General features: G+C 39.8%; 2 protein-coding genes across 6 annotated transcripts; both read right to left on the reverse strand.

Annotated features, from left to right (window-relative positions):
• Nucleotides 1-749: 749 nt before the first annotated feature.
• On the reverse strand, nt 750-13,639 carry LOC308198081 (caspase-8-like). 4 transcript variants are annotated; one of them, XM_080599702.1, is made up of 9 exons: nt 13,505-13,576; nt 9,335-9,369; nt 8,040-8,369; nt 7,696-7,801; nt 6,557-6,695; nt 4,941-5,029; nt 4,242-4,353; nt 2,594-3,083; nt 750-1,972 (listed from the first exon to the last, which is right to left on the reverse strand). In XM_080599702.1, the coding sequence occupies exons 3-9, from the start codon at nt 8,348-8,350 to the stop codon at nt 1,822-1,824; spliced, it is 1,398 nt and encodes a 465-aa protein (XP_080455828.1). In that variant the 5' UTR covers nt 8,351-8,369; nt 9,335-9,369; nt 13,505-13,576; the 3' UTR covers nt 750-1,821. The 4 variants fall into 4 exon arrangements, with proteins under 4 accessions (XP_080455828.1, XP_080455827.1, XP_080455829.1 ...); XM_080599701.1 differs by lacking the exon at nt 13,505-13,576 and adding an exon at nt 10,227-10,366; XM_080599703.1 differs by lacking the exon at nt 9,335-9,369 and having other exon boundaries at nt 13,505-13,639.
• CASP10 (caspase 10) lies at nt 12,693-24,623 on the reverse strand. 2 transcript variants are annotated; one of them, XM_080599680.1, is made up of 11 exons: nt 24,505-24,623; nt 21,551-21,984; nt 21,314-21,413; nt 20,873-21,008; nt 19,982-20,070; nt 18,802-18,838; nt 18,293-18,364; nt 17,094-17,182; nt 15,524-15,635; nt 14,284-14,788; nt 12,693-13,774 (listed from the first exon to the last, which is right to left on the reverse strand). In XM_080599680.1, the coding sequence occupies exons 2-11, from the start codon at nt 21,862-21,864 to the stop codon at nt 13,612-13,614; spliced, it is 1,617 nt and encodes a 538-aa protein (XP_080455806.1). In that variant the 5' UTR covers nt 21,865-21,984; nt 24,505-24,623; the 3' UTR covers nt 12,693-13,611. The 2 variants fall into 2 exon arrangements, with proteins under 2 accessions (XP_080455806.1, XP_080455805.1); XM_080599679.1 differs by having other exon boundaries at nt 24,268-24,584.
• Between the last annotated feature and the right edge of the window lie 1,927 nt (nt 24,624-26,550).

Genomic DNA, 26,550 nt, shown 5'->3' on the forward strand with positions numbered 1-26,550 from the left:
TACAAACTAACTTCATATTAAGGTCTCATTTATGAAAATGCTATAAAAATGTAATTAAATTGTTGCTGCATTTTTCCTAGATGGTTAACCAAATGTCATCCGTAGAGCTGTATCATAACATCTTCTATTAGCATTTGCCACAAACAGCACTCTCATTTACGTTGTGCTAGTAACGCCTATTTATGAAGCCTGTATGAACAGAGCTTTGACTCGAAGAACTGACATTCTCCCTTTTACTTGGAAGGTGAAAACCGGTAACTGAAGCAAAATGCACCACATATTCTGTGGAATTAGAAATAAATAAAATTCTCACTTCTGGAAGACAAGCAGTAACGAATAAAGAACCATTGCATTACGTTTAAACACAGATCTCCAAAAAACACAAACTAAAAAAAAGCAGAAGTTACATATTGCCTCATATCCATCCTTTACCTTGTTACAAAGCTTAGAAGGGATGTGGCTGTTAGACTCCTGGGCAGCTCCCACACACCATGTACACATTGCTGAAGATGCAAGGTAAGCATATGGCATCAGCTGCCATTATCATGAATGTCCTGAATTTAATTTACTCTTTTCTACCATCTTTAATGAAAGGATAATGAAAGGATATCAATATGCCACACTCTCAGGGTGGCTGCCATTGCATGAGAGCAAAAGTAACTTCTTCAGCTGAAGAAGTTTGTTGTGTTTGTTGCACTGACTGTCCCTCAGTCAGCTCCTCTAAGAGAGAAACACACCACAACCAAGGGTGATGTGACAACCATCAGTATTTATTCCAACAGAGATTAAGAGCCCACAGGAAGTACAGACAGTTGCCAGGAGGGGACAGCATCTCAGAACTGTGCATCTAATGGAGTGGCACCTTCCTTCCAGTGGTCATCAGCCCTCCAAAACAGACTGCTCCCTAAGTGCTCTGTGAAGTAAAACAATTAGAATCCTTACTATTAAAAATCCTAACCAGCAGTGCTGTTCAGCCAAGTAAATTAGTAACGTAAGTAAGTCAAGTAAATTAGTAACGTAAAGCAAAACAAAATACTTGGAGGAAAACAATCAGACTTGTATCATCATCGTTTTTTTTTGGTCCTTCTGGACAGGGACATTATTTTCTGTGAATAACTATACAGTTTCCAGAAGAACTATACAGTTTCCAGAATTAGGCAATTACTCACTTCTGGGTACTTCCTTACATGATACAGTTACAACTTCACACAAGGTCTCTGAGAAGGGATCTGGTGCTCTGAATATACCTGGATTTCAAGGTCTTATTCTCTTTTAACAACAGATACAGAAACAATAGGTTAGAAATTTAGGTTAGAAATTAGGAGACATTTCTTCTCAGAAAGGGTAGTCAGGCATTGGAACATGTTGCCCCAGGAAGTGGTGGCATCACCATCCCTGGGGGTGTTCAAGGAAAGGGTTGGACCTGGTGCTTAGGGACATGGTTTAGTGGGTGACATTGGTAGTAGGGTGATGGTTGGACCAGATGATCTTGAAGGTCTTTTCCAACCTTAATGATTCTATGAACCTATGATTTTATGGTAGTTCTATTGGCAATTCCCCTAATACTTAAAAATCATACTGCTTGGAAATGCCTTCTCACTTGAAAGCAGGGCTGAAGTGATCCCAACTCCACTGCCTGAGCAGACTGCTAGTGATCCAAGTTCCAGAAGATTCATTAAACATGGGATCTGAAAAATTTGGGTCACACGGCCCCTTGCAGGACTGGGACTAACTACACAGATCTAGACAATTTCAGTTGCAACTTCTCTTGAATTCCCTGTGGAAGCCCATTCCAGAAGTTATTCTTAATCAAGTATATTCTTATTTTTCTGTTGACTGGCACTGTGGAATCTGGAAGATAAACTGCTTCCGCAGGGTTGATGTTATCTTTGGCATCTGCTTCCATCCATTTAATACTTTTCTTCCCACTTCCTTGTTCACTTCTGTCAGGATGGTTACAATATCCTTGCGGCTTGAACAAAAACAAAGAAAAGTTACATTAAAATACACAGTACTTGCTGCTAGGCCAAGGAGTTGATCTATGTTTGCTTCAGTGAAGTGAGATCTCAGGGAAGACTAGTATCTTCCCTTCACCTTGCCTGTCACTGAAATTGCACATGCCACTGTGAAACCACAGAATTCAGTACATCTGGGAGAATAAAAGCAACCTCCATGTAGGATCACTATACAAACAAACACACAGTCCTCTACTTTGGCTGCAGTCAGAATAGCACACTGAAATGAAACAGAACCTGATTTATGCATTCCCCAAGCCCTTTGAACATAATGAGAAAGTGATATCTGGAGAAAAAAAAAATCTATCTTCTAAATCAACTTTATGAGAGAGGCAACAATGAAAATTATGATTAAAGAATACTGATCTTCTGCCTGTGTATTCAACCAACAAACTGGCCTCTTATCAGGTGTCACTAGAAGAAAAATCCCTTATTACTCAAAAAATGTTAAAAAACATGCACATACATGAACACATTTATTTATTTGTAATGTTCCAGCATCGCACTCCTGAATCTACACCTGGATTAAGAATAGTACTTACAGCTGAATCTACACCTGGATTACAAATAGTACTTACAGTGGGCAAAGTAACTTCATCTTGTCACAGAGGCATTGAATGTAAACACTGCCAGTCTTTATACAGCGGTAGCACTCAAAGTCTTCCACAGTAGCCATGCCAACCAGAACATCAGCCTGGTCAGGAATGGAAGGCAGAGGGATAGCATCCATCTCGAGATGGCCAGAACAGTCTTCTTTTACTGTGACAGCTGGATGACCTACAGAGCCTTGGCAAGCCTGGATGAAAAACAGCTTGGGTTTGCCAGCAAGTGAAGGACAATTAGATCCACTGAAGCAGGTGAGTAAATCTTTAATATTTACGAACTCATGATCAGTGCCTTTTATTTTGTCTTTTTCACCATGTGAAAGAATGAAGCAAACAAAACAGTCCATGTTGCTATGGTCTTTTTTGCTGTACTCTTTAACTGTCTCATATATTTCTTTTGCTTTTAGATCCATGTGCTCAACTGTCTCAAACTGAAGCCACTTGAAGACCCTCTTCAGAGCCTCTGGGAAAGAAAGTCAGAAGGCACTTGGTAAACATAAACAGTGAAAAGGAAGATGCTGAAACATCAGGCTCTGTGTGGTAGAACAGGTATCACCAAAAGTGTTCAGATCCCACCAATAAATTCACTTGACTGCCTCTTAGCCTGCCAAGTCTAATTAGAAAATCACAAATGCCTAACTTATTTATTTATCTTTTAAATACAACTGGGTTCAACAACACGCTATCTAAAACAAACGCAGGTTTCAGATTATCCAATTAATCAGTACAGTTTAGTGAAGCTTACTTTTATTTAAGTAGTCTTTAACTGAACATTGCATAGAGATCTCAGATGGATAAGAACAACCCTTAGAAAGTTAAGGAAGACATAACTCTTCAGAATGATGATTTCTGCCATTCTTAAATGAAGTAGATGCCTCACTCTGTGAGACTGATTGACGCAGCAAGAATGAAGGCAGGGTAACCTGCTAACATGCTAGCAAGGACAGAGTACTACACAGACTTCCCAGCAAATATTGATTTAAGTGTTATGTAGGTGGAAAGTATCTGGGAAGCAAGAAACATGTAGACAGGCTGGATGGAGTTAAAAACAGTGATGTGTGCTTTCATGAAGCAGATTTTTAGTTTATTAAGATAAACAAATGACACTTGCAGGAAGACAGGCTTGAAGGAAATTTATAAAGCAGTAAAATAACTGCATTTATTTGAGCATTGTTGCAAACAAATGCCCATACTGACTAAACTGGAATGCTTTCTCAGCTGGCAACATGTCCAAGCTATACCCTCCAATCAGTAAGTTATGCAAACAAAACATTACAAGAATTTAAGGACTTAAAAGTGTTACTCTATGATAGGTAAAAATTAAAAGCAACCAAGAAGTGAAAAGGTAGATCATCAATCCCTCCTTCACTTTTCAGTAAATCTGACCAATTAAGATGATGCTTTTTCACCTACAACAGCAAGATCTTCCTTCTTAAAGCCATCAGCTAAATTGTTGGAAGTGGTTTATTTTGAATTTCTACAGTTCTACGGTAGTTGTCACTCCAGTTACTCTGGAAGCAAAGGAAAGTGAAAGTGATCATTCTATAGGAAAGATTAGATAATTCTTTCAGAAGGTAATAAAAAAGAACACACTAGGAATTGGATTTAAAAAAATACTTACTTCCATCTTCTATTGTTCCTTCTCTGCTTTCACATGGATTTTTAAAATTGTGGTTATTAAGAATCACACAGTAGCCATGGGGGTTATTTTCCATCTTATATGATTCCACAAGCTGTAGAAACAAAGAAACCAGATTAAAAAAAGCAGTGCCAAACACCCTAAATCATGAGGGCAAAGGTACAAGAAAATAAAAAAGCTCAAAAGTACAAGTCAGCCCAGAGGGAAGGAAGTTGCTGGCTCTTCCTGAAACCCTCCTCTCTCTTTGTGGTTAGGATATGATTTTAGAATAGGAGAAAGTGAGTGTCCAGAAACACAAATTTGCACATGTGGAGGATAAGTTCCTGAACTGTACCATTCACTCAGAGTCCTGACTTTCTAGTGAGGTAGCAGATGCTGCAGGACCCTTCCCATCTATCCAGGATACTCCCGGACTGTCCTGGTTTTCATTATTTTTAAAACTGTTTTTCTTCCCATGACAGCTACTCTTTCCTTTCTTGTCTAAAAGGTTGCTGACAGCCAGGTCCTCACCAAAGGACAAGGCTTGATCTTGTTTTGAAAACAGGAATTCTTTCCAGGCCAACATATAAAGCCAGAATCCCTCCCTTTTAGCTCTTCCACCTGCTTAGTCTTAAAAAATTATGCTCCCTGCTCCCACCTGTTGGGCAAATACTTTAAAGGCAATCTTGAAGTATTCCTCACCAGGTGTGGTGTCCCACCCTCTGCTCCTTGTCCTGCTGGATGCAGAGACACACAGATTGGATAGCTGAGTTTTTCCTTAGAACCATTTTCTAAGAGGAAAATAAAAAGAACATTTTAGGAGTAAAAGGATAAATCTTCCACTTTGCATATTTCAAAACCAAAAAAAGAAAAGCTCAAGGAGTGAGGTGGAAGGTTTTTTTCACTATCACTGGTGAGGCTGGGCCATGAATGGGTTCCAGTATTGCAAACTGCCCGACAGTGAAGCCGTGCAGAGTGTCCCTTGGAACAAATGATACATTTGTGTTAAGACTGCGCAGCCCTAACCAGACATTCCCAAAATTACAGTTATTAAGTAAAAGCGGACCTCTGCGCTTGAGCACACACAGAAACTTGAGACTGGAGATGGCATATGCTGCATTCTCACAGTGACTGTACCTTGTTCCATTTCTTCTCTGTTCTTTTAGTGGTAGCAAGAGCCACATAACAGAAGTCTGAATGTGATGATCACCCCAAGCAAGCTATCCCTTAGCATCTCTACTATGGGATATATAAGTCAAAGAGGAGACCCATTTTTGTAGTACAGCCAGCTCATTTACTTCTGAGGCCCCTTCTCCAGAGGACTTTGTTTGGGTGGACACAGCAAAGAGACAGAACACCAGCATAACGAAGATCTCCTCAAAACACTAAAACACTGCTTTGAATACAACTGCCAGAAATAAGAGAAGAAATCAAACCCATAAGTCTGCACAGGGAAATAAAATCACAATACCCCTTTTACAAGTTACATAGATGTGCTCTTTTTCTGCTTATCAAGGGGGACAAAACATACCAATACTACTAAAAAGCCACTCCCCTGACACAGGGCTTGTTTATGCTAGCCTTCCTTGACAATTTTCTTTTGCTTTTGTAGCAACACAAGCATAAGCCAGCAGCAAAAAGATACGCCACAGGGAAAATAGTCGGTAACTCCATGGTTATATAGACATGTCTAAGGAAACACACATCCTGAGTCAACTGAAAAGAGGTTCTGGGGAAACATTTAGTAGATTCCCGTTTTGATGGTTGACACACCTTGTGTCCCAAAGAGTAAGGCCTGTATATGGTGTCACAAGCCACCACCTCAGCTGCAACAGCCCAGATATGAAAGTTCTTGACATTTCACATCTGATATAGAATGCTAATAGTTAAATTTTAGCCAAGTACCTGGTCTCCAGTGACTTCTCCTTCAAATAAGAAAAAAGAGCGTGCTAACAGAAAACAATGCTCAGAACCTCCCAAAACAAGTTTCCTCAAGCCCATTGTCTTTCTTTTTCAGCAGCTGAAAAGCTATAGTCCAAAACCAGCACTGCACTGCTTCCTTTGCACTTAAAGCAAAGATAAAGGAGAGGCAGACCACTTACAAAGGGCAGGATGTATTTCACAGAGAAGTACAAGAAGATATGATGTGATAGTGAAGAGGCAGAGAATATTGGAAACCACAGGTACCAAGACCTGTTCTGCCTATCCCAAGATATTGTAAGATGTCTCTTATCTCTGGACTCCTAAGATCCCAAGGATCGAGCCACAAAAAAATCACAAAACAGTTCTACTCTTAAACAGCTGATTAAATAGTTTACCTTTTGTTTTTTCTTCATAGATATCAATTCTTTTTTTTAGGTCAGCTCTAAATCCCTTTAATATATCCTTCAGAATTCTCAAGTCATCTTCTTTAATTATTCCATTTCTTTCCATTTCCACTAAGACATTCAACATTGACTGGTAAAACAAAAACACAGAATCCACTCATACAGTGACCTTCAATAACTGCAGTACCTGGCACTTCTGCAAAGAACAGAAGACGACATCTTCATTCCCAGAGACCTAAAGACCTAAGCTAAAGACCAATTTATTTTTGCTCCAAACTTCATTAACTGGAGAAACACATCACTAGAGTAAAGACTGGATTGGTAGAAATTGCCTACGGCTAAGTTATTCTGCTGTGTTTCAAAGTGCAAAGCACTTATGCAGTTAATTATATGACATCTTGTTGTGCCTCTGCATTCAGATGAATTGCTGTAAGCCACTTAGCTGCATGTTCTAATGCAGGAAATGTCTTCAGGGATGACTTTGTTTTTTAAAGCTGTTTAGTTCACCAAGTTGCAGGTAAATCCGCTAATTCTGCAGTAGGTGCCACAACACAAATAGAACTTTTAAGGAAGCTTCTTGGTAATACCAAGTGCCTTCATAGCACTGTTTGTTGTTTACAAAACGGATATTAAACTAGCTCACCAAACCTCCTAATCCTTCTGTGGGGAAGTTAACAAAATACTACTACATCAAATTACAATGAAGAAAAAAAATGTACCCAGTGACACACAAAAATTAGTGCTGGAACTCATGTTAGAACTCAATTTTCTATCTCCAAAACATTGTTTTTCTTCCAGCAAACATTACTTTTATTAGATACAGCGTGTGCACAAATGTCTTATAAATGCCAAGCAAAGAAGAAAGTAAGAGCATGATGAATTTTGCATGAAGAAAAGATAGGGAGACAGGTGGTGGAGGCTAAATGAGAAGAAGAGAGCAAAAAGGTCAGCGAAAAGATAAACTAAGAAAAAAGGGTCCTTTCTGTCACAGAGCACCTGTCAGCTAATATCAGAAATCTTTAAACAACAGAATTTTAGTGACAGCACACTGCTCTCTCCTTCCTCCCGTCTTACAAGTGGCAGACTCTGAGCTAGCCTTGCAAGAAACTTATCGAGGTCACTTTGCCTACAGCATTATCCTGGAGCTTGTTCTTTGGTATCTGTTTTTGCAGCAGGAATTTCACGCTGTTGACATCTTCTGGAGTTAAGTCCTCTGCAATTCCATACAGCAGCTGTCTGGCAATAAAGGATAGAAAAAGACTGATTAAGGAAGTTAGGAGAAGTAAACATGACAACTACACATTTGAACTTAGAAATGTGAAATGTGTCTCAAAACTCACAAGGGCAGGAAGTCATGCTGTAATAAATTCAATTATTCTGGGATGTTCTCTGTAGTGTTATCTTACGAATAAGACAGCACACAACAGAACTGTCGTACATTTTGCATGCAAAGGTTTACTAATACTGTGCATACCTGTACGTTGACACCTTTGCCCTGCCTGGGATCTGAAGCTCCCTCTCCATCTCCTCTCGGCTGGAGCCCAGCTGGCCAGTCAAGAGGTCTATCCGATTGATCCGGTAGAGCAGCTCCTTCAAGAAGGACAGGTCCCCTACTTTGATCATGTCTTTCTCCTGAAGAACTTCAAAGAAAGCCTTGGGCTCCTTAATAGCTTCTTGTTTCCTCACAGGGACATGCTCCAAGCTGAGAAACTTCAGAGCCCCCAGTTCATCTGTGGCCAAAGCCTCAGAAATGTCAAAAAGAAGTTTGCGGAAGTCTGTACTCATTTCACGTCAGGATTTGGATCTAAACACAGAGAAAATTTAATTTGGTTTGTCAGTAACAGTAGTGAAACACCACGAATATAAAAGGTGTCATGTCATGTAGAATAGTCCAAAATAAATATATATAATCAAAAATACTTCAGTAGACAGATGCTGTCCTGCCACCATAACTTTGACACTTTTTTCTCTTGGTTCTCTGGACTTAATGGAGAGCATTGAAAACTGTGCATAAGTGAAATTGACAGAGAAAGTCACAGATTCTTCTTGCTTCCTATAGTGTGTCTCCACACCTGGATATACTGATGTATCAGATAAACAATCCTGGCAGGCTGCTGCCATTTCTTTTGGAGGTTTGACTCCATTTGAGAGCAACAGCCACTTACAGTCTGAAATACAGACTATGCAGTAAATAAGACTGCAAGGTTTTGCACCATAACAAAGATAAAGGTTTTACAGCCTACATGAGCAGAACTTCCCTAAGATAGCTGCCTTCTACTTTTCTTATACACTGCTTCTGACGTTGGTCAGTGTAACCAAAGCACCTCTCCCTGCTTTTGTTTATCTTCATAAAGTAAAATCTAATTTCAATCGGTAATGTTCAAATCAAATACAGATCATCACATCAACGTTTTCAAAAAGACCAGGGGAATTCTCGTCAGCAGTTCTGTTTCACTGAACATCAAATATCATCCTCCTTCTCCACCACTCACCACTCTATCAGCTTTAAAAATATTAAACTTGGCTTATGTAGCCAACTTTTGAGCACAATAGAAAATCAAAAAATAATTTCAAACCTGCAAAATTTTTGCGATTAGTATAGATGTGCCATCTACACAGTGTTTAAGCCTGTCTGTAAATACAGGAGCACACTAAGACAATGTTTAGCTGTGGTGTCTTCTTCCACTTCACTAAAATAAAGACACAACTGATAAAACAAGCAAACTGTTTCTTTTACACCATAAATAATAATAATTTTACTACACTTACATTGGAAGACAGGCTGGAGGACTGCTGAAACAACTCTGAAAAAAGTGAAAGACAACCATAGTTTCTGAAGTTCCAGGAAAAGTACTTGCTTTTGTACTATGGCCTGTATTGTCACATGACTTACAATAAGTAAGTTATATCAAAGCAATAAGCTGTGATCGTTATGCAGCAGTTTCTTTCTCCACTTACCACTGTTCCGGTTTCAGGAAATTATTACAGGGGTTGTAGGAAAAAACTGTAAACAAACCACAGAAGCAACCAGGTTTGCTTTTGTTTTAAGGGGACACACTAAGCAGCACAGCCAGGAACTCCTGGTATACGGCACAGCTCAGTACATTATGATTACTTACAAATCCCAATTAAAAGATGGTGGAGAGGCATGAATCAATTACATCTTCCCATTTAAAAATATCTCAGTCCTACTATCCTGCTGTGTCACTAGATCTTCCACATTCTAGCTCCATTCTCCAAAGTACAGCTCCAGCTCACCCAGCCTACTTTTAACAAGTCAAATATCAGTACCAGATTCAGTAGCAGTACTTGATGAATACAGGAAACCGAAAGGATAAACATCCCTTTGAAACATACTTTCCTGTTCACAAAATAATTTTAGTAATATTTAACTTTTGGCATTTTCACCCTCTTTATGCATAGAACTCTGCCTTCAATGGTAAAGTTCACAGTATGATTTGCTGGTCACCAGTATTCTCCTTGCAGCAGCAGACATATGAATAGTCAGCTACCAAACCTCTCTGTCCACGTCTGAAGCTCAAACTCAAGCATTATGAAGAGAGAGAGTTAGGAGAGCAGAAATATATTCAAATTTTGCAATTAAAACTACCTTCATTGATTTCAACCTATCTACCTTTATAAACTCAAAATTATAACATACCCTTCAACAGAATGAGGTATTCAAACTCCTTCCAAAAGGCACATGCTAATAACAGTTCAGAAAACGTGTCTGAGATTCACTGGCATGAGTCTTCCTTTTATCCAAAGGTTGGGAACAGCATCACAAGTGCTATCTGATCTTCAGGTCCCGAATGGTTCTGTCTCCAAGTCATCCCATGCCTCACTCTCTCTTCCTTTACTAGTTGTTCCGTGTCTTAACTGAACCAAGACTCCAGTTGCAGGTTTAAAGAGGAAACATGCTGTGATCACTACTGTGTGAAAAAGATCTGCAGACAAGACCAGGCCTGAGATGGCTCTTTCCAGACAGAGGCTTCTCCCGTCATGCAGCTGTTTCAGGGACAAGCCCTCCTGGCACTGTTCTTCCTGTTTGTCTTTACTGTTTCACTTCCTATTTCTTCCTCTATTGTCCTTCCCCAAACTATTCCTGTTCCTTTTTTAGTCTTTAGTCCCTTCAACTTCCCACAGCTCCCCTGCACCCGTTTTGTTCCTGTGGCTTCCCATAGAACTGTCTCAATGATCCAGCCAATTCTTTGTACAGCAGCCTACCAAAAATCCAGCACTCCCAGAAAGGCTGGCCTAGAGGAAGCAAAAATGCTGAGGCTACTGACTACTTAGCAACTGTAGTGACTGGCTGCTACTGGCAAAAGCCAGGATAAACAGCTCCTACAAAAATAAATAAATAAATAAATAAATCAGTATGGATAGGACTTGTGAATGTTACAAACTCTCATTTAAGATCATGATTTTCCAAAGACGCATCTTCCCCACAGGAAGACTCATTTTACACTACTTCCACTTCAATCTGTCTAAACAGGAATTGCACAAGTGACAACCCTTCTTTAATTCTGTAGGTGACAAGCATGCATATGTACACATGCTTCTGTATGCATCATCAAGTCCTTAAAGAAACCAACCACTTTTTGTTGGATTAGGCTGATTTCTTTGTAGCACAAGCTCTATATTCCTAGAGAGACACTGAAAGAGTACAACATGGACAGCAAGCAGTGATTAACATCTAAGCTGAGGGAACAGTGGGTGTTTTTTACCCAAGACTTTCAGACTGCTGTCTCACACCACAGGAGATCACGTGAAAACTTTAAAAACCTTGCTGAATGGCAGCTGTGGTTACAGTGCTAAGCCTTTCCTGCCTGCAGGCTTGTCCTGACAAAGTGCCACTGGGTGCACCCAAGTATTACAGCGTGCAGCCATATAATCACAAACCTCAACACAAACAAGCACAATTTTCACACTGGATACTACAAATCACGATACAGTAACCTGTGTGTGAACAAGCCTTATTATGAGCGAGGGAGACTTCACCAGTCTTTTATACTTCACAGTGTGGATCCCTCTCCCCAGGGAACTCATGGCAGAAGTCAGCTTAAACTCTTCCTGGCTGCGTTTATCCACCTACCGTTTAACTGGAGACTACTCATGCGGAGGTTCCTACAGAGAGAGCAAGAGAACATGATGATGTTCTCTGTCTAGCAAAATTAAGAATGAAACCAAGATCCCCCAAAACAAGGTCAAGATTGTTGTGTTTACTCTGTATTGATAAAATTCAATTGTTACCTAAACATACAAAAGAAGAGTGCACCAAGTCTGAATAGCAATTTTGAGCCAGACACTTCAATCTGTTAAGTTTGTTATATGTTCTACTAACAGACAAAACATTTTCTGTCTGTGGCACAAGTGTGACTTCAAGTGTACTTCAAGTGTAGCAGCGACAATAATTCATATGATATAGGATGCTACGGGTCACACACCTGTCAATTCATCATGATAAAAAGTAACTGACATGTTTTGGCAGATTGGCTGTATTTTAATGCTTTGGATGATGCAAAACTCCCTTCCTAAAAATCTTTTATACTGCAAACTAAAAATTGCTTCCAATAGCACTCAACTGTGCTATCTCAAATCTTAACCCTAAGTTTCAAGCTATTTTATGGCTAGCAAATGTAGAAAAAAATCAGTGTTTTGCTGAAACAAAGTTTCACTTCAGCTTAAACCCTGAAGCAGTTAAAATCCCATTGATTCATGCAGCCCAACAAAGCTAGAACACAAGGGAATGGCACAAAGCTGTGCTGGGAAGGTTCAGACTAGGTATTAGAAAGAATTTCTTTATCATGGTCAAACACTAGAGCAGAATTCCTAGACAGGCGGTTGATGCCGCATGCCTGTCAGTGTTCAATAGGCATTTGGACAATGCCCTCAGCTATATGCTTTAACTTTTGCTTAGCCCTGAAGTGGTCAGCCAGGTAAACAAGATGATCTTTGAAGGTCTCTTCCAACCAAACTATTCTATTCTATTGTATTCTTAAGTGCAGCAGGCAGGCAGAAACAAGGATAAACGTTAGCCCATTGCAAATGTTTTGTCTACCCAAGCTCTTAAAAAATATATATACATTTAATTCAGTAACAAAGAGGAGGACACAGATACACATAGTATCATAACAGAATAACATTATATTATTTCAGTTAATGCTAAAAAGTGCTGTTAAAAGCTTAATCAAGAAGGCGGCTTGTGTCCTTATACAGCTTTATTTTAGACCTTAAAATGAGAAATCAGAAAATGTAATGCTTTAAGTTAATCAATCTGATGAACATATGTAGATACACAGCTGAGTGCCATTATTTCACAGTGCATACCTGGTCTACCCTAACTTATTCCAAGAAGTGATGGAGAAGTGACAGTTCACAAGTTTTCACAGAGGGAGTTCTATAGCATTTTGGCTATACTCAATTTTGGAAACATACCACTGTACATGAGGTTCATGTTAGCTATTACATGGCATCAGTGAGCACTGCTGAACAAATTGCTGATTTCAAGAGTTACCTGCTTCTCCATAATGTTAAAAGTAATTTAAATTAGAGATGAACAAAATCCTTCTCTGTCTACTACTACTTAACCTTTCTCCTCTTATTCCCTCCTTTGTCCTTCTCTGTGAACAAAACTAGTGGTTTTAGAGGTAGGTTTAAAAATTGTTAGCATGCAAAATAAAACATGATGAGCCTAAACCTAACATCCTGGTTTAGATATATAAAGAATATATAGAAAGCTACACGTAACCCTTATGCTGACAGACGTACGCTTTTGTGTCTGCAGGCACAAAAATGTTTAACATGATAGAAACATGCTTCTCCCAACCTTGAAAACTCTGTGTATACATATGTTATTTAAATAGCTAGCACATGGATTGTATTAACTGTGTATCCTCACAGTTTCTTTTGGGGGAAAAAAGAAAAAAGAGGCCTTGCCTTGACACTAACAGCTCCTGAGAAGTCTGAGTAACTGCCTTAAACAGGCAGTGCAGTGAATTGCATTTAAATGAGATGTGATGACAAAAGTATGTATTTAAAAAGCCTCAATATTGCTGTGAAGGAGGAGGGTCTTTAGGTATAGGGAATATAAATTTTCTTCTTAAGGTATAAGCTGGCTGAGGCATCTGCTTCTTTGTCCCCCAGCGGTCAACACGCCTGCCCACATCTTCATTAACTTCTGTAAGAATGGACAAAATATCTTCACCCCTGCAGCCAAAAGGAAAGGAAAAAATAAGAAGAAAAAGATTTAATTATGAGCAGATGGTATTGTTTCTCCGTGTAACATCTCTCTGATCATCTAGAAGCTATAGTACAAACTTTTATAACATAAAAAGAAAAAACATCCTTTTCTCCAAATTTCCCTTCTTTTGATCTCATTTGAGTTCAAGCCTTGCTTGATTCAACTAGTAATGTAAAAGGATGTTACAATATTTTTATCTAAGAAACAGATGGCTAACAGAATATAGGTTGGAGATTCAGAGGTTTTGAGGTGGATTTTTTTTTTTTTTACAGTAAGCTCCACATCGTCCCAATAGTCTCTATGGTACTAGAGGTGTTAATGTAAATTTATCAAAGATGAGCGAACAAATCATCAGTTTAACTAATTTTGTCCATGGGCTGTTCCTATTTGAATATGACTTCAGAGAGAAAAAAGAAAAGGAGTGGGGAAGTTCCTCCCATATTTTCGAAGAAGAGCTAAGTAATTAAGTATTTACCTTGGTACCAACAACTGCAGCTTGCTGCACAGGGCCTGAATATACCAAGTACCCTGTTGAACATGCCGGAAAGAGGCATATCCATCAATTGTGGCCATGCCTAGGAGGAAGTCTGCCTCTTCAGGAATACTCTCAGAAGGAGAAAGGCTCTGTTGCGTAGAAGAGAAGTCAGGAATTCGTGCATCAGCTTCAACATAGACTGGACGCTGTATCTCTTTACCCTGGCAAGCTTGGATAAAGAATAATTTGGGTTTTTCAGCTAGCTGTGGACACTGTTTGGCAGTGAAGTAGGACATGATCATGCGGATTGATACAAGCTCTCCATCTTTCCCATAGATTGCTCCTGACTCTCCATGAGATAGAATACAACAAATGAAACAGTCCCTATCCTTGTGATCTTTCAATTGCTGCCACATTTCCATGAGTTCTTTAATCTGCTCAGACGTCTGATCTATGTAAGTCTTCACATCCAGACCAAGCCATGTGAATACTCTCTCTAGCTCCTCTGTAATTATTCAAAGAAAAAAGAAAAAATGAGGCAGTAGAAAACTATTTTAAGGTCACCATGCAAGCTAATCTTAACTGTGAAAGACCTCACACCCTGATACTTCTGCAGATTCATCCTTACACTAGTATCAAATAAAGGTTAACTGAGTAAGATGGCATCAGTTCAAACACTGTCACTGAATCTTTCCAGACAAGCTTCAGAACATACAATGACATTATAAAATGACACACTAAGTGAGCTCACAAATGAAACCTGAAAATATTAGGAATCCCCCCAGAGTTTCAGATTAGAAACTCTTTCAAAACCTTCCTCAGATCATTATTTCCAACTGCAGTTTTGACTATTATAGAGTTTAATAAACAAAAGATAAATAGAATGAATAGAATAAAAGAGTATGCATAGAGTTGATTAAAGAATTTTGCATTATATTATACAAAAATGTTGGTTTAGTTTTAATTCTTTTTTTACGGTTATAGATAAAGACTAAATAAAAAGGGATTCTAAAAATGATTTAAGAATGATCCAACTGTATGAGAAATTCAGTGGTTACTCAGCCTTTAGTTCTTCCCCCCAAGATATACAAGTGACATAATTTAACAAAATCAAAAATTTTACTGTTTAAAAATACTTACTAAAACATACACAATAACATCCAGAGCAGTACCAGACAAATCAACTTGCATGGTGAAATACAGAAACTAACCCTCCAAAAATCTCACTTCAGGAACTTACCAGCATCTTTAGAAGAACCCTTCCTCTCTTGAAGAACCCCATCAAATGTAACATTATTAATAACAATACAAAATCCTCTCTTTGGGCCATCCATTTTGTAACTTGATATCTTCTGTAGAAAGGAGAAGAAAAAAAGCTTACAGCCTCACCAAACTTCTTCAACACTTCAGTGATGGATGTGTAAGCTCTAGTAACTATTTCCTTAACATGTCTCAAAATTGGCATCCAAAAAATCATAGACACCTAGGACTCTGGCTTATTTTTGGAAAGCTGGAACTCAATGGTGCCTCTGCGTGCATGATGTTAGACACATGTGTTGAGTTTTTGAGTGGTAGTGAATACCTAGAGCAGGTGGTTCATACTGATCCACTGGAAAGGGATGCAAACAGAACAGAGATCATGGATGTGCACAAACCTGCCACACTAGCAGTTTTGCTAAGACTTAAAAGTTACCTCCCCCTTTTAAAAAAGCATGTTTTAAAAACTGAGAAGTCACCGAAATTACAAGTACCACCCCTTCAATTCCAACCTCAGGTTAAAATCATAACGTTCCACCACTTCAGTTCCTCTCTGTTCACTAGAAAGGACAACTGAGAATATGTGGGTATGTGCAGTTTAGTAGGAAAAAAACGAAGGCAGTACTCTATCAGCTACTTCAACAGCAGCAAACAGTACTTTGGCTACAGCAGCCTGAACATCAGTTGATGAAAAGATACATTATGGCACAGAACTGCAAGAAATTAAATCACAGAATCATCTAGGTTGGAAGAGACCTCCAAGATCACCGAGTCCAACCTATGACCTAACACTAACAAGTCCTCCACTAAACCATATCACTAAGGGCTACATCTAAATGTCTTTTAAAGACCTCCAGGGATGGTGACTCGACCACCTCCCTGGACAGCCCATTCCAATGCCTAACAACCCTTTCGGTAAAGAAAGCCTTCCTCATATCCAACCTAAACCTCCCCTGGCACAACTTTAGCCCATTCTCCCTCGTCCTGTCACCAGGCACGTGGGAGAATAGACCAATCCCCACCTTGCCACAGCCTCCTTTAAGGTACCTATAGAGTGCGATAAGGTCACCCCTGAGCTTCCTCTTCTCCAGACTGAACAACCCCAGCTCCCTCAGCCGCCCCTCATAAGACTTGTTCTCCAGACCCCTCATCAGCTTCGTTGCCCTTCTCTGGACTCATGTATATAAATGGATATAAACAAATGCAACAACTTGCTCCCTCAATATCTGTGCTTATCAGAAGGAAAAAGACGGAGGGAGAATTCATTACGCTGCTGTACAAGAGTACACACAAGTCTTCTAAGAAGGTATCTCACAAAAGGGATCTTTCCTTCTAAACCATGACCCCTGGTTTATCGAGGAAGATTGCTACATGCCTGTAATAGCTTACTGAACACACTTGCCTTCTTTTAACCTTCTTACAAAGTCTTTGCAACAAACTTCATAAGACACATAGAAATCTCACATGTTCTTGCATGATAAATGCCATTAGAGGGATGAAGACCTCATGCACCTACGTATTCACAAAGAAGGATTTAAGAGATTATCTCAAACCTTGGATTCATTTTCTACATTGCTGAATTCTCTAGGCAGATCCAGGTTCATTTTAGACAAGCTTTGTGTAAGAGTAGCCGCTTTGTTATCTAGGGAAAAAACAGTATAAATATTAATGAGGAGAAATCTACTATTAGTGTATGTAGCCAAAAGGAGTATAACTACAGTACAACAATTTTATTATTTCAAATATTGTTACATTGAAAGGAATAACTCTTCTGTATGAGATAACATTGTCATGTACAAAGGATCTATTCTGGACGTGTCTCCAGTTATTTTTATTACATATACTTTCGTGACAAAAGCAAGGTTTCCATTTGTACTTGTTTTATGGAACAAAGATATCTAGGCTACAAGGACAGACTCTACCTGAGACAGTCCAATGAATTTTTCATTTGTAAATAACTAGAAATAAACTGCATTGTAAGTTGGATCTATGATGTTACTACTGAAGCTCCCATTATAGATTTTTTTTCTGTTCCTGAGTCACTCATAATACCTCTCAGATAGACTTTCAAGGGTACCTCGACAGACAGTGGAAGTTGAAAAGAACAAACGTTGTGCTGTGATACGTTACAACATCTGTTGTGGAGTCACAAAGATGGATGTAAACTATCTCCTGTTCTTTGTAAGGAATCTTTTCAGAGATCTAATCCAAAATATAACTTTACTTATGGCAACTTTATTTACTTTTCCTTCCGAATACCCTAAAACTATCCCCTCCTCTTGTACAAATCATATGCTACTTAACGCACTCAAAACATCCCTCTCCACTGTGCAACACCTAACAACTCCTTGAACTGGTAATCTAGTAACTTCACTTACTCCAGCAAGCTACTGGAAGATGTGCAAACCATACATGTTATGCTCTCTCTAGTGAATAAAGGTGCCAGGAACAAAAGCCATTTTTTTGTTTGCCTGTTTCTGTCCTCAGACCTTTTATTTTCTGCTTAGTTAAACAGTCGTTCTGCAAATGCCTGGAAGAGTGGGCATAGATCTTCCTGATATCTTCCTTTAGTGAGGGAACTGGAATGGAGAGACAAGAAGTCCAAGGCTCTTTCTCACTTCCTCTATAAGGATCCAAGAGGTATGGCAGAAAGGACTACAATAAATGGTGTCGTCCTTTTAAACAATATACTAGATTCCAGACAGTGCGGAATAAAAATAGTTTAATACTAAAACTTTAAGAGAAGACAAACCTTGCCTGCTGGGTATGGAGTGCACATTTCCAACATGCTCCCAAAGGCTCTGAGGTTCTTCAGCATAATGATCTGTATTTAAAGCAAAAGAAATCCAAGGTAAAGTCCTGCACACAAATAATTAACATTTCAATTTTATAGTCATAGTGTCCCCTTCTCTTGTCCTTTCAGACATATTTAAATAGAACACTTGTTTTTAATTCTTGGGAAACAATCTTTTTTCTACTAATCAGACCAGCCCTTATTTCACTTAGGAAAAAACACGTTTGATAGTTTCTAGTAAATGACTAACAAGGTACACAGGATTTGCCAATTTTCATTTCTCCCATTTATATAAGAACAGGAATCCTTCAAATCTACCAGTGCAGAAAGCAAAAGACCCTTTGAAAGGAGATAGCAAGATAAGCGTGTTGCATTAAACCAAATGCTAAAAATTTACTAGAGTAAATAAAAGCATATAACTTTAAACATAAAGGTATCAAGAAACAGATGTTTTCAGCAAGTCTTACCGTTGACATTAGAACTGACAGATCTGATTGAAGTCTCCTGTTTTTTGAGTGGGGGAAACAACATGTTAAAAATCATCATATATATATTTTCATAGTGATTTTAGCAAAATTGGATTAATAAACACCAAAGTTTTCTAAGTAGTGGGTAGGAAAAATACTGAATTCCTACAAGTGGCAAGGCATTTAATAATGAAATTACAAAAGACTTCTCCACTTAGTGCAAATCTCATGGAGCTACAAACAACAGTACTTTCTCTTAAGGATAAAGGGAAACAGCAAATAATTTTCTTTTACTTCCAAATGATTTCTAAATATAGGGGTAGGCATTCACTGCAAACAAAATAACGGTCCAACATGGTCCCATATTAATTTTCTTGGATAGTAAATTGTTCAAATTTTTTTGAATCTATCTTTTCTTAATAAAGCTACATTAATTTTCTTACCATGCTAAGTGCCATGCATGAAAGCTTTCCCAAATCCTCTTCACAAGTAGAGCAACTGTAACTCAAAGCTGCAATAATGCAAGCCCTTCATGATACTAAATAGGCCATTTTCCTTATCTCTTGTCTACCAGAATATCTACTTCTGGGAAGTATTGCCAAAACGTTCATTGGCTTTCCTCATTTAGAATTGGGATAGAACTACTTCCATTCCTCTCCTTTTCCCTCCAAGAGAGAGATTGGTTATATCCCAGATAAGTTAGGTTTCCTAACCTGATTCATCATCCAGCTGCAAGAAGGACCTAACTGACTAAGGACTGGTACATAGAGAAAATGGGATGACTTCCTTTAGAAGCAGCGGTCTGAACTGATTATCAAAATATGGTGTTAACTACTAGAGATAGTTTAGTGACAATCAGCCAAAACTTTAGAAATCCTCACTGACTGACCTGTTCTATAGAAGGCGCCTTTACACTCTCCCTCACTCATCTCTCTTCGCAATACTGCTTTTTCCCCAGTTGTACATGAACAACAGTAGTATTTCAAATTCCACTATTTGATGTTATATGCAGCTATATTTCTTACATGCTAAACAAATATGCTTTTTCCCTTCCAAAATCAAGTGGGAAGATTTAGTGAAAGATCTCACAGGCAGTATGGTTTCAAAATAAAGACACAGAAAAAAAAATGAAACACCACCACCACTAAAACTCTGGTAGACAGCGTGTGCTCCAGTGTACCTGTGGGAAATTCAGTGCTCTGATGCCTACAGTGTGAGACACTGAAGATTCCTTGACTGGCAGAGTATTCTCCTGCTGAGGCAGAGACACTAAAAAGAGCAAAAAGAGACAGTAAATGAGAGAAATCAAGTGCCTTTTAGTTAAACGACTATGAATCTGCACATCAAGGCAAATGCAGATCTATACTTAGTGAAAGGTGCATTAAAATATAAAGCAACTTTGAAACACACTCAGGAAATAGGGGGGACTGGAATTCATGAAGTGCTGAGCGCCCTTGCACCTACTGGGGAGACAGCTTCATACTTCCCAGATTTTTTTTTTTCCCAGTGCTAAAATAAAATGAAATAGAACCTTTTCCCCAATATGTTTATAGTCACTCCGCAGGACATTAAATGAAGGAATATTAGAAACCACAGCATAACCCCTGAGAACGTGAATTACACATTTAATAATAAAGTTTACTAGGAATCAGACAAACATGCACACGACTTGCCTTTCCATCTTACTAGCAGACAACTGCCTTATTGTAGTATACATTTATATATCACAAAGTGCCTTTTACAGGACAGTCATCATCATCTCAATGCTATTCATGTGGAAACTGAGGAGTGTGGTGTAACTATAAATGGATTTTTAGTTTCCCAGCCTGTTCTGTATGTGCTGGACTGCTCTGTGTGGCCTCAGATTTTCAAGCACATCCCTACCCAAGGATATTGCAGTAATGCAAGTTAGGGACCATTATGCCAAACTTGTGCGTGAAGATACTTGGATAATCCCACTCTAGTTCCTGCTCCAGCAATGCACACATAGAACCTTGAGGTTCAGTTGTTAAGACCCTTGTAGAGCTTTCTGCATTTTAGCAAACCTATTCCCTGACTCTGAGTATCTCACCTTTTGCCCTTCTGTAGCTGTTAACTGTTTCCAGGAGATCAGGTGAAACATTCATACAGACTTCCTCCAGCATCTGTACATTGTTTTCAGTTAATAGGCCCTGTTTTTCCAATAAAATCAGCAATTCTAGAGCAGACTGACAAAGAGAATGAAATATATTTATCGTTCTTTAGAACTTAAAACCTTTTGCCTCAGCCCTGTCTGACTGAAAAAAATCATATCATCTGCTTTGCCTCCTACCAACACGGTCTTAGCAGTCAATTTTACATCACAGGAAGAAGGAGCTTCCTCCTTGCTAACCATATAAATAATTGACCTAATTGCAGATCGTGCCCTGTTCTGTCAAAGACTTTTCTCTTTATGTTTTTCCTCCCATTCCACCTCCACCCCAACATTCATTCCCTCCCTGCCATATATACATTTAGCTTTCTTCTCACATACAGTAGTTCTACGTCGCTTTGGGAGACGGTTTCTCAGGAGGAATACAATTTCCTGCAACATCTCATTGGTAATGTTCTCTGACAATTCATACAGCATCTGCCTGTAACAGAGACGCAGTGAGACAAAAGCAGAAAAGATGGTATAGAAACTAAAAGCAAACAGAGAATTTAAAGGAAAGAGAAACAGCACGGTACAGATGGCAGTAATAAAGAGAACAAAATCCCACTGCAAAGTTACCTGTATGGAGACACTCTTCCCTTCTCATGCAGACATTCTTGCACTTTCTCCTTGGTATAGCCAAGTTTATGGAGCAAGAAATGACATTTAATTCTGTATAAGAGTTCAGCTAGCAGGAAAGTATCTTCCTCATTAAGGTAATCTTCAGCCATAAGAAGCTGAAAGATGTCCACTGCGGACTGTACATTTTCCAGTTTTTTGAAGGGGATCAAATCAGTACAGAGAAATTTTAAAGCTGCTACATCTTCAGCCCCCAGATTTCCATCAATGAGCAGAAGCTGCTGACGGAACTGCAAGTTGACACCATCCCCCATGTTGCTGGAGCTGACAGTCTCTCTGCTTGAAAGTTGAAATCAAATGTTGGTAACACTTGGATCTTCAACAATCCTTGTAGCGAGATTTCATCCAACAGCTGTTTTAAAGACCTGAATTCTCTGCAAAAGATAGTTTCCTTTTAAATCAACTTGAAACTTCCTTCTACAAACAAAACTACAGAGAGCAGAGTTGGGAGATGCTCTGAACAATCCAGTCTAACTTCGGCATTAGCCCTGTGCTGAGCAGAAACCTGGGCTAGATGATCTCAAGAGGCCCCTTCCAATCTAAGTTTTTAAAATTTCTTTCAGTCATCTTTAACATTTAGAGCTTTGCTTCTCTCCATTATTGGTGGGTGAGAAGAGTCCCTGCAGTAACATATTACAATTCTCAGTGGAAAGAGTGCAGTGGTAAAATCACTGATATTCCTTGATCTGCAGTCTGAAGGCTCACGCTTCTGTGGCTGTGGCAGGAAGGTGTTCCTCTGTTCCAAATACGGCACTGAGCTGAAGCCGTGGAATATCCATCCACTCCCAATCATATTCTGCCATCAAACTCTGTTTTGCATTTGGCATAGAAAGACCTAAAGCCTCCCTTATGTAAATGTCAAATAAAATGTAGTAGCACTCAATCTAAATAGGCTCTGTAGAAGCAACTCAATCCTACTGAGGTTTAATAGACACTCATCACCCTTCCACCACACCAACTTCTGTGTAACTTAGGTGATTCTTTTCTGTCTGTATAGGTTACATAGGGAAACTTGTTTAAGAAAGTGCTTCAGTGCCTTCTGCCCTAACAGGCAAGTCCTTAGTCTTTGTTCAGAGCAGCTGGAATTAGCAAAGCTAATGAGGGAGCACAAGAAAAAAAACAAATCAGGGAAGTGGAGTGGGGAAAGAACATCCAAATTCAAAGCCTTGGAAGCATCTGGGAGGACAGCTCAGCAAACCACAAACACTATCGTACCATGTTGGGGGCACAGAAAAGAGATTGCTGCAGTTTTGTGTTCAGGGACAGGTAGAAAATATAATCCCCAAATCTTAGCACCCAGCTAGGATACAAGCACCATATCACATTTCAGACAAGTAGTTTGACTGAAGGCTGGAATTCCGCATGCTGTCCTGTCCCTTGTCAGGAGTCACAGCCCATGTAAAAAGAAAAAGCTCAGACTGCTTTTTCCTGTATTCAACCTTACTCTCCCACGGTTCAATAACTGTTCTTCACATTCCTTCTTTCCTCCTATTAAGCCCTATAGGTTGTGAAACCCTCTTCACTTAAGAAACAAGCTGCCACCAGAAGTTTTGGATCTTAGTTATCTATACACGGAAACTGTAAATTGTGTGTAAACACTTCACAGTAAATCAGACTTCAATCAATTTAGCTAAGCTACTGCTAAACCCTGTCCAGATGCTTTAATCAACTAAATCTAGCAGCATAACTTAGGCTAAATTGATTCTTGCCTAAACCAACAAGTGTATATATATACCAGGTTCAAACTATTCAGAATTTGGAACCAATGATTTCAACTAAACTAAAAAATCATAGCTTTAGTAGAACAGAGTCGAGTGGTGTATAGGACGTGTGCGCAATCAATCAGCAAACAGAACTGAAGCAAGATCCAGAACAAATTTGTTCATCTACCTTTAAAATAGTATTTAAGTATTTGTTGCTGTCACTCTTGAAGTGACTCTACACTCCAAACCTTTCCTGCTTTAAGTTCTGAATATCCTCAAGACCACTTAATGTGAGCTGCATTTAGCAGCTGTCTATAACCTATTTTTTTCCCCCCTCTGTATTGAAGGCAGATTGGGCTGGTCCTCCCTCCCTTCTAGCACCACTATGAGATGAGATATTATCAGCTTACTGCCTGAACCATTGTTCAGTTTACAGCTATTGTGTTTTTAGAACTCTCTACCACTTTATATCTTTTATGAGTCATTTATAAAACGTTGTGACTTGTAAAGCAAAGAAAGAAAACAAGAAAGCAATTCCTATTCCACTAAAAACAAAACACAAAATCCCCCCGATGTTAAAGGCATGCCGGGGCCAGAACCTCCCCACCCCTAAGGTTTGTCATGGCTCACACTAACGTTTTCAGCTAGAGCTAGAAGTGCAGAAGAAACGACACAGAAAGGTGGTAAATCTGCATCTCTAATTTATGCTTTGAGATATATCCAGAGGGAAGGAAAATCACATAAAATAAACTACGAGGTTAATCAAGTTACTATTTTTTCCTCTAATGTTTTACTGATTGGGGCACTGCCGGACTTAACAAGAATACAGAAACACGGACCGCAGGCTCAGCCCACAGCCCCATAAACAATGGGAGTATTCAGCTCCCAGTGGTAGCTGCACAATACCGGGAAGGAGGAGCATTTTTTTTTTCATTTCGGTCACTCCTGTCTTACCTTTTAAACAACCCCCGCGCCCGTCCCCTCTGCCGGCTGCTACCCTCCCTGTGCGCGGTGCTCAGCGCTGCCTGCCCGATTTCCCGGCCGGCCACGGCCCCGTCCCCGTCCCGCGCCCAAGTGCTGAGTCACCGCGCCGGGCCTTGGCGGGGCAAGGCGCGGAGCCTTAAGCCTTGCGGCCGCCAGGAATCGGCAGCAGTGCTGGAAAGCGGGACAAAATCGACCTAGGAGACGCACCCCTTTGGAGCACGTCCCCCCCGCGCAACACCGCTGCCTGCTCGCATGCGCCCCGCAGGCATCGGCCGAGCGGCCGGCGGCCCTTCCTTTCTTTTGCTTCGCTCTCCCCTCCCCTCCCCTCGGGGCGGGGAGGCCGCACGCCAAGCCACGCAGCCCAGGGCCCTGCCAGCAGCCGACCTCGGGGCTCGCCAACTTCCTACCCCTGCCTCCCCAGCCGAGGAGGGGGGAAAAAAAGAAAAAACAAAAAAAAAAAAGAAGCGAGCTGTAACTCTTACTTTAAAACGGCTGGCTACCAAAGGTGAAAACAGTAAGTTCATAAGAAAATAATGGGGGGGTTGGATGGGAAAGATGGGACAGGACCGGTTTTTTCACTGAGCAGCAGCTTGAGACCTTTGCCTGGGGAAAGGGTGCCTCAATGCAGGCTGTGTGCTGGGCCGCCTCCGCTGCTGCCTTGCTGCATCAAGGGGAGGAGGGGAAGGGGCCCTGCCCAGTGCAGCCTTCTCAGCTCTTTCCGCAACTCCTGTGACACCAGCGTCACCCTACACCCCTAGGTCAACGCATCTGTGTGGGATGAGGCCCATGTGTGAGCTGCTCATGCACGTAGCTGCTGTGAGCACACAGACAAGCACTGCATTATTTCTTGAAGCTCTCCATCCTTGATACACCCAGCTCCTTTTTACAGAACTGTAGCAATAGGACAGCCAAATTTAGCAAGCCGCAAAGGTCTACATGTGAGTCAGCCACGAATTTCAAGAGTTACTTTGGTCTGGAGAGACAGAAATACTCAATCAGATGCAGGAATTTTCTTCTGAAAAATCAGATCTAAACCCAACATTTTTAATTTAGTAGTAACAGCCAATTTTGCTAAATTGTGACACTGTTTTAGTAATGGCACTGCTTCAGACCAGCTTTCTTAAGTTTTCTACACATTAAGAACTGAAAATACACTCTCAGAGTAATACTAATTAAGAAATACAGCATGTATAAAAACAGACACAATCCATGAAAAATTCCTAGAAGACTTTCAATGTCTTACTAACATAGAAGCTTAAAAAAAATAATACCATATTAACCAGAGACAAAAACAGTCAAATAATTCAGTACGGGAGATACAGTTTAAATGGAACATGAGACAGACAGCAGACAGACTACACATCATCATCCACACAGCAGTTTCTCAGCAACACCATACTGCATATCAGAAATTTAAAGCCATGGATACCAGAAAAAATTCTCAGTAAGTGTCATAAAAAGCTTCTCTGACTTGGATATCTGTAATGGGGGGTCACCGTTACTTTGTATACAGAGTTGAAAGGGAATATAAAACATACAGAATGCTGCATCCTCAGCTGCGAACAGTGTTAACTTCCTCTTAAATGTAACTTTTTTTCTCAATCCTGAGTTGGCATACACTGTAATTCATGTAACAGTACAAAGTAAACTGCATTTATGGCTCAGTCATATCAGTGTAGGTGGCTGAGAAAAGTCATGTTACTACTTAAGTCCAGAGTAAAACATCAAAAAGTCTCCTGCTTCATCGTTATATCTTCTGAAACAATGGAAATGCATCATCTATATTCACCAATTCTCTTTTCCATGTTCCAATATATACAGCACACACAGAAGTACAAGGAATTTCCTTCTCAGCTATCAAGAAACTGGAACTGAAACTATGCCATGGAGCAGTGAGGCTGACAGCCTTGTTCCACACAGTAACAATGTAGGAGCAGAGGCGGCGTGGTTTGCTTTCCCTTGTTCAACAGCAGGTTCAAAACACTAGATGTTTTGGTAGCCCATGACCATGAAATTCCACTAGCATATCACTTTTTATGGTCCTGTGCTAACAGCTTAAAACCAGAATTAATTTATCCCCTTTTTCTTTAGCTAATGAATTGACATTTCATTCAACCTACCCATCTGCAATGCATGTACAGCTTGATGCCACCCACGCCCTGCATCCACTCACTTTCCAGACTTCAATATTAGATGCACCTTGCAGAAAAAACAAAGAGTTCCTACCACGTATATGGGGGAGTACAAAAATCT

The sequence above is a fragment of the Anser brachyrhynchus genome (assembly GCF_964034855.1).
Source record: "Anser brachyrhynchus genome assembly, chromosome: 7".
NCBI lineage: Eukaryota > Metazoa > Chordata > Aves > Anseriformes > Anatidae > Anser > Anser brachyrhynchus.

Bases quoted from the DNA above. Each gene is read 5' to 3' on its own strand.
- CASP10 (XM_080599680.1), bottom strand. From the start codon at position 21,864: ATGGGGGATGGTGTCAACTTGCAGTTCCGTCAGCAGCTTCTGCTCATT. The intron at 20,071-20,872 runs GTGAGATACTCA...TGCTCTTTTTAG, and splicing joins CAGCTACAGAAGGGCAAAAG to TGTCTCTGCCTCAGCAGGAG. The intron at 15,636-17,093 runs GTTTGAGATAAT...TCCTTTCTACAG, and splicing joins ATGTAGAAAATGAATCCAAG to AAGATATCAAGTTACAAAAT.
- LOC308198081 (XM_080599703.1), bottom strand. From the start codon at position 8,350: ATGAGTACAGACTTCCGCAAACTTCTTTTTGACATTTCTGAGGCTTTG. The intron at 4,354-4,940 runs GTGAGGAATACT...TTGTTTCTACAG, and splicing joins AGGGTGGGACACCACACCTG to CTTGTGGAATCATATAAGAT. The intron at 3,084-4,241 runs GTAAGTATTTTT...TTTCTTTCCCAG, and splicing joins AGGAACAATAGAAGATGGAA to AGGCTCTGAAGAGGGTCTTC.